The 13526-nt window shown below is 40.1% G+C and overlaps 1 protein-coding gene across 1 annotated transcript in view; it reads left to right on the top strand.

The window, feature by feature from the left end:
• The window catches only part of shtn2 (shootin 2), a 109350-nt gene that overhangs the window by 90477 nt on the left and 5347 nt on the right, over positions 1-13526 (top strand). Inside the window, exons 13-15 of the mRNA XM_028801444.2 lie at positions 6644-6726; positions 11482-11523; positions 12588-12641. Coding sequence (XP_028657277.2) covers positions 6644-6726; positions 11482-11523; positions 12588-12641 — 179 coding nt within the window. The remainder of the gene's footprint in view (positions 1-6643; positions 6727-11481; positions 11524-12587; positions 12642-13526) is intronic.

Below are 13526 nucleotides of genomic sequence, written 5' to 3'. Positions count from 1 at the left end.
CATTGAAAAGCTCCTGTGGCTAAAAACCTCAGAGAGGGCAAAAATTGCAAAGGAGCAGGCAGAGCACAATCCCTCAATTTCTGCCTTTGTAAAGCCAGTGCCAGTTCAGCACACAGCTCCAGGAGGATAGCTCTTGGAAATCGAAATCGACTTAGAAGCCAGTCATTATCATCTGTAAATATGCGCTTTCTTCTAATTCTTCCATTTGTGATGTCTTCTAACAACGCTAAAACAGCCATGGTTGTTGGAATAGTTTGGCCTTTCTGTGCACCATAATATTGTTACAATCAAGTGAATTAAATTTGTAAACAATATGCAATTAATTTCGATATATTGCATAAATCCAGCATCATTTATGCAAATATGAAAAAGGGAGACTACACAGAAACAGTAACACTGCTTTGACACTGGGTGCTGCAAGATTACAAAACCAAGCAGAAAGTCACGTACACATGGAGGCAAACTGCCGTGAAAAGGTGCGTGGTGCACCGAAGTGAGCATGGAAATGGCCGTACGCAACATTTTTGTGTGTACGTACCATTTATACATGAGGCCCTTGGTCACTACTTACACAGAGTTTGTTTTCCTCATGCACATATGTTTTTTGTTATGGATTTTCCTCCCATATTACAAAGATGCATGGTTCAGGTTGATTTTACAGTAGGTTCTAAATAGTTGTGAGTGTGTGAAATATTGTGCCCTTCAAAGAATTCACATTCCCCACAGTGTTGATTCTTATCTTGTGCCAAATGCGGTTGCAATTAGCTCCAGCTCCCAGTGAAACTGAAAGAGGATTAACCAGATAGATGGTTGGGTGGATGAGCGTCTTATTGTGTTTTTCCACTGCAGTAGGTATTTATTTGTACAGAAGGGAATTCAGCAGTGCGTTTGTATCAGTCAGGTTAAATGAAAGTGTATTTTTCTGATTGATTCTGTTCTTTCTTTTATCACTATTTTACAATTGTATAAGAACTGAACTCCTGTGAGCTATTATGGGCATTACTCATTTGCATTTATTGACAGGGTCTCCATCTATTAAGGAACGTAGTTATACATTGTTATTAAGTTGAGATAATTGTGTATTTTTGAACATCAGCATTAAATTGTTGTAATACCAAGTCAGAAGCATGATGAAACAGGGTGTCAGGCTTCCAACATATGCCACAAAATCAGGCCTGGAGCTTTACTGGCCTATCCAGCAAGGGCTTATCCCAAAGCAGCCAGTCCCCAATTACCAACAGCAGGCTTTGGGCTTCTCAGGCCCAAAGGTGTGTTATATTTCAGCCATAGTTCCAATACTTGTTTTATGTGTTATTTCTTAATTCTTGAGTCATTTATTTATGTTAATGTTTCTTTTGTTTATTGTTTACTATGCCTTGTTTATATTACATGTGTTTTGTGGGTGGTCCCCCAAGAGGCAGGGCCACCTGTCAATCACCACCAGGAACTGCCCTCTGCTCTATAAATCCTGAGGGTCTCCCATAGTTTCTGCCTTTTCATTGTGAATGCATTCTAGGAGCTTGGTGAGTTGTTGTGCCTTTTTCTGTGCTTTTGTGAATTGTTGGGATTTTGGCCTTCATGCTCCATGTTTGACTGTGTTTCTAGATCATTACATTGGAGCTTAGTTTTTGTTGTATTGCCTTGTGTGGAAACTTCATTTTGCCTTTGTGCACAATGGAGCTTCTGTGGAATCCGAATATTACTTTGTGAAGAACAATCCTTTCATTTCATAAAGATTCTACAAGGCCCTTATTTTGCTTAGCTGGTGATTTTGACCGTGCCTCTCCTTATCCAGTGGGCATTATTAGAAGTGCTTTTGGAACTTTTGAGACTTATGCACTTTGGGATTCCTGTTCATGATAATTTGTAGCTGGCTTTAGAGTTCAAAAAGCAAACAGAATTCTAAAAATATATCTGAGAAATGTCTCACAAGGATGAGAAGATGGTCAAACTCTGGCTTCTAGAAAAAAGTCACACAATGAATCTTTTTAAAGAAATTATGGTCAAAAATGAGAAAATATAATCAAAATACTCAAAAGAGCATCAAGAAGTATGCTTTAAAAAGCAATTCAAGATGAACTAGTCCCAATACACAATCTAAGGGCAAAATTTAGAAAACAGAGCATATCATTTATTACAGTAAATCTAAACAAACAGCAATATTCAGACTTTCACAAACTCAACAATCCATAGCTGGAACCTTGCAGTAAAACAACAAGAATGACTTTCACGTTCTGTGAGTGACTGAATGCCAAGCACACCCTGACTCACTGCACTTTTAAATTTGAGAATGCTCGCTACACAGTCTCCGGTGCCAGCTGTTCAGCAGGACAGGCCACAGGTATGCTATTCATTATGTTGCTATATAGGATACAGATGAACATCTTCTTCTTCTTCTTTCGGCTGCTCCCGTTAGGAGCAAAATTAAACTACAGATTTGGGAAAACCAGTGCTGAAGTAAATATTGATTAAAATTATTTAAATAAGTGTGTGATCTGAAGTGCAAGCCAAAAAGCAAACAAAAGTATATATACAAAAGAGCAGTTAAACAAAGGGCAAATCCAAAAGAGCAGTTAAAAAGGCAAAAACAGGCAAAAGATCTAGAAGAAATTCAAAACCAGAGCAAGCTCTTTATGGGATATCTTGAAAATGACTTTTGTGACGTACATTGTGATTCTCAAGAAATTAAATTCACAGCAAAACTTTGCAAAAAAATTCTTAAGACCTCCTCCTATCACTTACTGTTACTGTTTACATAATGTACTCAAGTGCAAAAAAATGGCCCTGCTCATTTCCTCTTACATACAGACATTTTGGTGCGCCATGTGATGTTGTTGTTCTGGTAGTACGAAGCCCACTTTGCCAATTACGTTGATAATCTCTAAAGATGTGTCCAAGACCGGAGAGAAAATGCTACAAAGTGGATGATGGTTCATTTACATGCATCTTCATGTGGAAAATATGCAGTGTGTCATATTTTTTAAAGTGCACACCCCCCACATTGAAATATAATTAATTTTACTATTGTGCTGAGGATTTCCCTGCATTATGCAACTGCATAAAAAACAGCGTAACAACCAGGGAGCTTTGCAGCACCCTACACCCAAGGCACAAGGCAAGTTCACAGACACAAGTTCTGGTATATACCTTGCACAAAGGCTTTAAATGAGGCATCAACCAACAACAACACTATTCTTCTCACTTCTTTCTCTCCTCCACACCTCCCAGGCGAGCTTTGTCCTCCTTCCACCCAACTCCAACTTGCCTGGATGAGGTTGAGTGGCTTCTTTTATGCCACACTTGGGTGTCCTTCTGGTGCTAAAATATATAGAAGTACTTTTGGGTTCCAAAAAGTAGGGATTGTGAATCCTTTCAGCTCCCTTGGCACCCTCACAGGGTTGCCTGATGGGACTCTGGTTCCAACATGCCCTGAGGGTGTCCATGTGGGGATGCTAGCCCAAGGAGGCTGCCACCTAGCATATTGAGGGAGAAAATGTTTAGTGCACTTTTATTCAAGAATATAACCGAAGAAAAAGAAATTGTTCAATTTACATGTTGCTGTCAATGTGTAAAAACCGAAGCCCAAATGACAATTGCATGGTGGGGTTAGAGGTAAGAACAGCTGCTTCTAAATCAAGAGGTTGTAGGTCATCCCTGCATTTCCCATTTTGAGTAATGAACTGCTATTATTATTACCATATTTACTTGTGTAAGACGCGCACCCTAATTTTTACAAAGAAAATCATGAAAAAAATTTTCCCCGTGTACAATGCGCATTGTGATTGTATAGGAAGAGTTTAGGGCACGTTTTCCTCAAAATGCCCTTCTGTTTTTGTTGCATGATGAAAGAGCGAGCGAGCGAGAGAGGGAGAGAACGCGCGTGAGTGAACGAGCAAGAGAGACAGAGAGCGCGCGTGAGCAAGCGAGCGAGAAAGAGAAAGAGAGAGCGCACGAGTGAGCAAGAAAGAGAGAGCGCACGAGCGAGAGAGAGAGAGGGAGCATGCGTGAGGATGCGCGAGAGAGAGAGAGTGAGTGCGTGCGAGCGAACAAGAGAGAGAGAGAGCACGCGTGCAAGCGAACAAGAGAGAGAGAGAGAGAGAACGCGCGCAAGCGAACAAGAGAGAGAGAGAGAGAGAGCGCGCGCGAGCGAACAAGAGAGAGAGAGAGAGCGCACGTGAGCGAACAAGGGAGAGCCCAAGCAGAAAAAGTAAACATTACAGAAAAAAATTTCCTCGTGTATGACGCACACCTGATTTTCTAATGCCAATTTTCGGGGAAAAAATGTGCGCGTGGTACACAGGTAAATGCGGCACTATTATATAATAAAAATGTACATTTGATTTGACTCTGTAACACACGTTGTAAATATAGATAAAGATAAAGAGACTTAAAGCTCTGAAAATTTTGTGTCTCACTTCAGCTGCATCGGTGGGGGATGGAATAGCAGGCTGCTTGCTGCCTGTGCTGATGGATACTTTTGAAAAATAAAGATGCTAAAGATGAAAATTTAAGATGACCCAGCATTACGACTTTTTTTTGTAGGCTTCAGGGATTCTAATGTTAAACACTGCTACAAAGTGAGAAGTGCCCAGACTCTCTTCTTGCACCCATTGAAACAGCTCCCACAACCCTGAACTGAATTAAACTAGAACGAGGTCATCATGTTACTTTATTACCATAACAACATCAATTGCATGTCCTCAATTTGGTAAAGCTCACACAAATAAAACATCAATGCAAATATACAACATAAGGATAACAGTAATCATCATCGCCATACGGTCTTCAAACAGACCATTTAGCAAAAAAAACACATATTTATCAAATTATTATTTAATGATAAATTCAAAAATGATGGTAAGCAAGATGCTCAGTTTTATATACTTAATACTAGGATCTAGTGAGCATAATAGAATACATTTCACAGTGTTTTGGGAGAGCAAATATTAAGTGTTAAGTTTCATTTTAGTAAGACAAATTTTGAGCAGAAGCAGAAAAATCCAAAAAGAAAATTTGGGATAAGCTTATAGTTGTGAAGTCATTTGAAGAGATGTGGGGAAGGTTTATAAGTACTTAACATATAATGCAGGAGGAGTTTACCCCAAAATTTAGAAGAAGCTGAAAAAGAAATTATTGATGAAAAACACAACTATATGAGGTGTACACTGCCAACCACAGAGCAATGAGAACAATGGTTTTAAAGGATATTAGGAAAGCTAAAAGGCAATCAGAGAGAAATATTGTGAAAAATGTGATATGTGACTTAAGAGAGTCTAAAGAACGGTCAAGGAAGAACAGATGTTCATTAGGAACAGAAAGGGTGACAAAATATACAGAAAGGGAAAGACTGAATGCTTTAAATTTTATTTTTTCACAAGCAAAGAAGTTGATGTCCACCCAGCTGTTACAGCAACTGTTAAGAGGTACCTAGTTAATTTGGAAATTGTATAAAGAGAAATACTGCTTGGATTAACAGGACTGAAATCAAACAAATCTCTTAACTGATACAGAGTAGATATACAAATCTTTGACATGTATTTTTCCAAAATCACAGCACAAGGGTGAAATTTCTTCAGATTAAAGCTACCAAATATTTTTCCATTACATAAAAAAGTCAATCAGGCTAATCCTATTAACTGAAAAGCAGCATGTTTCACATGCCTCACGGATAAATTATTGGAAAATTATGAAGAACCACATGAGGTTAAAAGTGGTGTTCCTCAAAGAGCACTGCTGGGACTGAAACGATCATTGCAAGAATATAAACAACACGCCGGTTAAGTTTGCAGGTAATAATAAAGAAAGTGGACTGGTAAATCAGCTGGAATCATGTATATTGTTATAGATAATACTGGACAGAATACAATCTCAGACAGATCTGTGGCAGATGAAATTTAATGTAAGTAAATGTAAAGTATTACACGTAGGTGGTAAAAATGTTACATTTGTACTGACAAAGAGAGGTTTGGAACTTGAAAGTACACTTTATGACAAGGAGTTGGAGAGATCTCATCACTGTCTACAGCCAGGCAGGGTGCAGAACTCTAACAGAATGTTAGGTTATATAGCGCCCTGGTGTGTGTAGTAAAAGTCAAGGGGGGTTATTCTTCAGCTTTATAACACTCTAGTGAAGCTGCACTTGGAGTACTACATACAGTTTTGGTCTCCATAGTACACAAAACACACAGCAGCACTAGAGAAAGTCCACAGAGGAGTGACTAGGCTGATTCCAGGGCTGCAAGGTATGGGGTATGAGGGAAGATTGAAGGAGTAATGTGGTAGAGAGTGGAACCATAGAGACCTTCAAAACTCAGCTTGATGTTATTTTAGAGAAGTTAGGGGAACACCATTGACAGACTTTGTGGGGCACAGTGGCCTGCTTTCTTCACGATTGTTCTAACATTCTTCTGTTCCCTTTAGTTATATCCTGGCTGCTGTAATATTTACTTGATACCAGCCATAAGATATTATTATTGTAGAGTCATTCAGTTAGTTCTAATCACTTTCCTGGCATATTGTAATGCGTGTTGTTTTCTGGCATCTGTGAGTCCCACAATTCTTTATCCAGGAATGCTTATAAAGATGGTTGTATAAACAGGTATACACTGCAACATTTTCACAGACCACACTTTGTCTCTTTCAGCTTATATTGATGTGAAAACCAAAGCTGTGAATGAAATGATGGAGAGGATAAAAAATGGAATTGTTCTAAAGCCAATGAAGAAGGTAAATGAACAGCTGGTGCTTTTCAGGGACTCCCAAACAGAAGCAGCAATAGTATTTCATCTTGGACAATTTAATTTTATTAGAAAACATGTGACCCTTATTTCTATATTTTATTTTATATTATCTGGAGCAATGGCAGCCAAAGAGACTTGCTGAGATTCTCACAATGAGTCAGTGGTGACAACTTAACTGGCGGCCTTCTGCATTACAAATCATAAGCCACACTGCACATAAGGTCCTAGCTTAGGCCGATATTAAGAAGGATGGGATATAGCAACAATTTGTTTAAAGTTAAGGCATAATCTTCAATAATGGGACAGCGGAAACATTATTGATTATATCATATTATTATATTATACAGTAGGCGTAAGACAGGAAAAAGTCCTTAACAGAACACTAGTCCATTGAAGGGGCACACGGACAGTGTGGAATAATAATAATAATAATTCATTACATTTATATAGCACATTTCTCAGTACTCAAAGCGCTATCCACACAGGGAGGAACCGGGAAGCGAACCCACAATCTTCCACAGTCTCCTTACTGCAAAGCAGCAGCACTACCACTGCACCACCTGTGTCCCTAATGAAGCTAGCATGCATGTCTTTGGAGATGTGGGAGGAAAAGTCAGTAGGAGACCAAAGGTGGGATTTGAACCAATGGTACTGGATTTATGAGCAAACCACATTAACCACCACACCATCCATTAGTAAAATATAATATAATCCATATTACTAACCGAGAATGCTAAACCGGATGGACGCAGGGACATCCGGCCATGGGCCGTAGCCGCAAAAAGACGTACTGCGCAGGCGCCCCAAGAAATGAGGCGCCGCGAGAGGCAGACAAGACCACAGAAAAAGAGAGTGAGCACAGAAAAAAGGAGTCAAACGCAGGCGACGCACACAGCGCCGCACGAGCAAAACACCTAACACACACACAAGCAACGGATGGGACACACACAAAGAGGACGATTCAACAAGCCTCTGGCACACAAAAAAAAAGAGCACGCAAACCCACTCCCCCCCGCAAACACACACAAGCAACGGACGGGACACACACAAAGAGGAGGATTTAATCCCATTGCACACGAAACGGGATGCACACAAAGAGGAGGATTCAACAAGCCACAAGCACACAAAAAAAAAAGAAGCCGCGAGCACCACACAAAGCCCATTGGACACGAAACGGGACAGACTACGGACATAGCACACGAAACGTACACAAAAACGACGATTCAGACCCACGACCACAGTAACATAAATAACAAATAACACACAAAGCCCCATTTCTAAATGAACTGTCCGTATTAAACATACGTCATCTCAACACGTTCACAATATGCAGCATAGGTAGATCTCATTACAATGAGGCACTATTAACCGTTCAACCGCAGAAAAGGCTCCATATTAACAGTGAGTGCGATCCTCCTTATTACTTATCCATATTTCTCACGCTCAAAAACAAACAAGTCATGAATTCACGATCACAGGTACAAAACGATACCGCTCGGATAACGGGACCAAACACAATTCACACTATGCAGCATAGGTGGATCTCATTACAATAAGGCACTATTAACCGTTCAACCGCAGAAAAGGCTCCATATTAACAGTGAGTGCAATACTCCTTATTACTTATCCATATTTCTAAAAGAAAAAATGTCAAGGCTCCAAAAACGCAAAGCTCAACTAAAGCTTCTAACTAACGATGTACCTAAAAGTAAAAACTTTATGAACTGCATTAGATCCTACAAAAGTTCATTTGCTTTTGCATCTACCGGAGTAAATATCAGGCCACCAAAAGGCAATGGCCCATACTGCTTTCGCATATGTGCACAAATACTGCATCGCATTGGAACAGTGCACCCTGAAACAAATCAACAACGCAAATATGCACAAATCTACATCCTAGATCCACATGACGCAATCTATCAATCAAAGTGCTGCATCGCAACAGGCACGGATTCAAAACGAAACACCTCCTGTCTCAGACATACGTTAACGGCAAGGAAGGCTACAACGGGCTTCTCACACAGCACAGGCAAATCGATTACAGCTCCAAAACAACACGTCCCAAATACTACACATGCAACAACGTGCCTCTCAAACGGCACAAGCAAAACATACACCAGGAAAATTCATTCGGATTAATGAATGTCATTTGCAATCATTGTCATTCAGTTCACTTCCCTGAAGAAACAACTGGCAATACAAGTAATGAATTTACACGTTGTTGTCAAAAGGGTCAAATTAGACTGCCTCCTTTACATTCATATCCTGAATATCTACAGAAGCTTCTAACTAACGATGTACCTGAAAGTGAAATCTTTATCAACTACATTAGATCCTACAAATCGGTATTCACTATGAACATTAACGGTGGCACTGCACGTGACATCCGTCTTGCAAAAATGTTAATTATTGATGAATGTACAATGGCATCCAGTCACTTACTCAACACCATTCATAAACTTCTACAAACGTTTATGAATAATAATATTCGCTTTGGAGGAAAGGTACTTTTATTAGGAGGAGATTTTAGACAGTGCTTAGCTATTCTTCCACATGCCATGCGCTCAACTATTGTTCAGTGCACCTTAAAATACGCAGACAATTGGCATTGCTTTCAAAAGATACAGTTAGTAAAAAAGATACGATGTCCAGAACCAGATCATAACAATTGCTTATTACAACTGGGAGATGATACACTCACCAATACAGATGGACTTCACCCACATATTATTACAATTCCTCAAGCCTTTATCTGCGACGACTTGGTTACAGACAGATTTGGAACAGCAATCTCATTAGACCAAATGCCCCTTTTAACACAACGCACTATATTATGTCAAAAAAATATTAATGTGGAAAACATAAATACCTAAGTCATTCCATTACTTCCTGGAGAGACACAACTCTTTCTAAGCTCTGACAAACTTGACTCTGATCACAACAATAACCATCTTCATTGACATTACAAGTTCTGAGCTGGAATTACCTTTTACACTTAAACGGCGTGTACAAAGAAATTTTCCAATAAACCTTTACACTGTGCCACACACTTTATTGTTTGCTTTCTATTTGCATCATCTACACCTTCACACTATTCTATATCTCATTCATACATCACGCTCTTTGTCATTCCCAACGCCAGGGGTTGGCGAGCGAAGCGAGCAGGGGGCGGAGCCCCCTAGTATAATATAATATAATATAATATAATATAATATAATATAATATAATATAATATAATATAATATAATATAATTGTATTGAGTTCTCCTCCTCTTGGCTTTCCTTTAACCTCCCAGACAAAAGCCAGCAGGGTTGACTGGCCCAGTGTAAGTGACTGCAGATGTGTGTGTGAGTTTTCCCTACTATGGAGTGTCACATCCTATCCTGAGCTGGCTCACTGGTACTCTGACTTGGTACAAGAGCTGTATTGGAAAAAGCAGGCTCATAAAATGAATAGATTGATGACGATGATAATAATAATAGGGTGGCACGGTGGCGCAGTGGGTAGCGCTGCTGCCTCGCAGTTGGGTGATCTGGGGACCTGGGTTCGCTTCCCGGGTCCTCCCTGCGTGGAGTTTGCATGTTCTCCCCGTGTCTGCGTGGGTTTCCTCCGGGTGCTCCGGTTTTCTCCCACAGTCCAAAGACATGCAGGTTAGGTGGATTGGTGATTCTAAATTGGCCCTAGTGTGTGCTTGGTGTGTGGGTGTGTTTGTGTGTGTCCTGCGGTGGGTTGGCACCCTGCCCGGGATTGGTTCCTGCCTTGTGCCCTGTGTTGGCTGGGATTGGCTCCAGCAGACCCCCGTGACCCTATGTTCAGATTCAGCGGTTTGGAAAATGGATGGATGGATAATAATAATAATCTTATCAGGATTTGAAATTAAACAATTTAACCACAGATCAGCTGGACCCAATTGCACTTTCAGGTATTAACATTTGTCTACAAAGTATAGGTCCCCCAGGATTGTTCCCAACTTAAATTGTTTCCATTCCCAAGATGAAATACCCTTTTGAAGTTGTAAAGTGTTTTGTCTATTCTTGTGGCATACAAAACCACTTTCTTGAACATGGCTCTGATAATTGAGAGCACTTAGGAGGGCCCTGGGTCGTGTTGGTTCCTAAACCAAGTTGAGGGCCATCCCAATTACTGGTCCCAGTCAAATGTCCTCCATGACTCCTTCACAGGAGGTTATGTCACTCAACGTGCAACATTGTTGAAACCAGAAGCCTCTTGTTTGGGCAGGTGATGTGGTGAACTTTAAACCCCGAGGTTGCTGCTTCAATTCCCATACTGGCTGCACTGTGTGATCCTAAGCAAGTCACTTAACCTGGCTGTGCTCCAACTGTGAAAAAAGTCTGGAAAGAGCTGTGATGTTCCATGTCAGCCTGGATAAAAGTGTTAAGCAAAGGTGCAATAATTACATGTGGGCTTTCTATCCCTGAGGTAAACCTTGCCTCTTTCTTGAGCAGTGTATGGGCTGATATCTGGAGATTCTCATTTGTAAATCGGCCCCATCAGAGACTGTCTTAGAGCTCATCTAAAATAATTTGTTCTCAATCAGAAAGATCAAGCCTGCGTCTTCTTGTCCATTGTGATCTTTTTACAACTTTACAGAGGGCCTGCTTTAATTAATCAAGGAATGTCATCTTTTGGCTAAAGTCTGCCTTTCAGCTTTAATAGTGGGGGACCTCCTTCTATCTTCTATTTACTTGACAGCTCTTGTCTTCTTTTCTTTGTCTGCAGCAGGCAGAAGAAGACGGTCAAAGCAGCAGCTGGAGTGTAAAGGTGAGTCTACACGGCTTTATACTTGATGCCATTTTCTCTGAGGACCGCATAGCAGTGAACAGTGTGGGCTCTCAGTTTTTTTTCTTCACCATTGTGAAGACAGGTTGCAGCCTTATCTGCAGAGTGTGCATTATTATCTCTTTTGTTTCTTCTCACTCTCCAAAGACTGGAGCCACATGTCTACAGTAGCCCAAGGTGGCTTAATGTGGATGTGTACATTGATATTCGATTGATGGTTCCCATTGCTGTTGGAAAAAGTGTGGCAAGCCTCATATGTCTGGGCCTTTTACCAAGTGTATGAATGATGTTACTCCTCTAAAGTCAAAAGCCGTAACAGTTACTCGGTCTGTAAGAGTACTCATTTGGCTTGATTGCCCCAGGGGGCTGGCTTTTGCTGCTCGATGATGAGGACCCAAGTTTAAATTCTAGGGTGGGATAGGCTGTTTGTGTAAACGGCAGGCACAGCTCTGTCAGAGTCCACCATATAGACACCTCCTCCCTGCCATCATGGCCAGGAGAAGGTGAATACAAAAGATGAATGGACTCACTATATATTTTCAGTTGTAGTTGGTATAGAACACATGTTAGAGAAAAGCTGTTTTAGCCAATCCAACAGTTTTGTCTCATTTCTTGTAATTCACTGGAGTTCAGAATGGAGAAAAGGAACGGAAACAGAAAAGATTCAAGTTCAACATCTGTCTTCTTGAGTTCCAGATCATCCTGGGTTCTTCCTCAATACATGAGGGGTGCAAAACAAAGAGGTCCTTTGCTCAGTTGCAGTCTCTCTGTTTAACTCAGTTGTTAAGGTTCATGTATTGATTACCTCAGTTTTAAAATAACGATTGACTGTTTTTATATAGAGCCTTTCAAGATGTTATTTCGGGAGAATTGAGTGGATTGGACTGGCAAGCTTTACTGGGCTGAATGGCCTGTTCTCATGTGGATTGTTCTAATGTTTATACATGAAGCTGAGTGTCAAACAACAACAGATGCATAGCAAATACATAATAACACTTTTCAAATTTCCAATTTAATTATATTTAATAACCTTGTTTTGTTTTTAGGATCCACCAGTCAGCAATAAATCAAATGCTGCAAATGAGCTGAAGGGGATTTTGGTAAGAAATCAGAGCACATTTAAGGTCACACTTGGAACTGAGCACAGTGCAAACAGCTCTCAGTTTCAGTGTGGTTTTGTCTTTATAAATGTATTCTGTATACTACTAATTTCAGTATGTATTGTAATAATGATACCCAAGTCACTGAATTCCAAAAACACTGAAGCCTTTCTACACAGAAGCCACATTTAAACAAAGACGTAAAGACACAAGCAAAACTCAGCAAATCCCCTGTCTTAAATAAGATGGTGACTAATAAAGTGTCATAAAGTGTGATAACACCGCAACAGGAAAGAAATAAGAATGAAGTCATCAATGATGTAACACAAATAATGCAAAAGGCAGATTTGGGAGCATGCGCTGATAGCACATTACCGCACCCACCACATGCCAACCCCCTGGATTGGGACCCGAGTGCAGCAGCTGACGCCCCAGCACCACACTGCAACAGCATGAGGTTTTTTTTTACGATGGCTGGGGTGCCAATCCTGCCACCAACCCCCAGGTTTTCCCAGTAAGTTAGAGGACCTGCTTGCAGTAAACATGAATAAAAAATAATTTCCAGGACTTCAAACGTGAAACAAATTTAATGAAACATGTATAGCTGCAGGCAGAAGGCACCTGCGACAAACATAATAACAAATGGCAACCTATTAAAACGTGAGTATCTATTATCACACAGACCTAATGCAGGTCAAGGCTACCAGGTTACCAGTTCATCAACCTCCTGTTTTTCCAATTTGTTTTTTGTTATTTTCTTTACGCAAGATATTATTAACTAAATTTTGTTATTACTTTTTAGTTTGTTTAGTTTAGTTTGTTTGTTTTAGTTTGTTTATTTTTTTATTTTTAAATTTTGAATTTTCATGGGTGACACTATTTTGT

The sequence above is a fragment of the Erpetoichthys calabaricus genome, chromosome 5, assembly GCF_900747795.2.
Source record: "Erpetoichthys calabaricus chromosome 5, fErpCal1.3, whole genome shotgun sequence".
NCBI lineage: Eukaryota > Metazoa > Chordata > Cladistia > Polypteriformes > Polypteridae > Erpetoichthys > Erpetoichthys calabaricus.
Note: the sequence above shows the minus strand (reverse complement) of the source record. Positions and strands in the feature narration are given on the sequence as shown.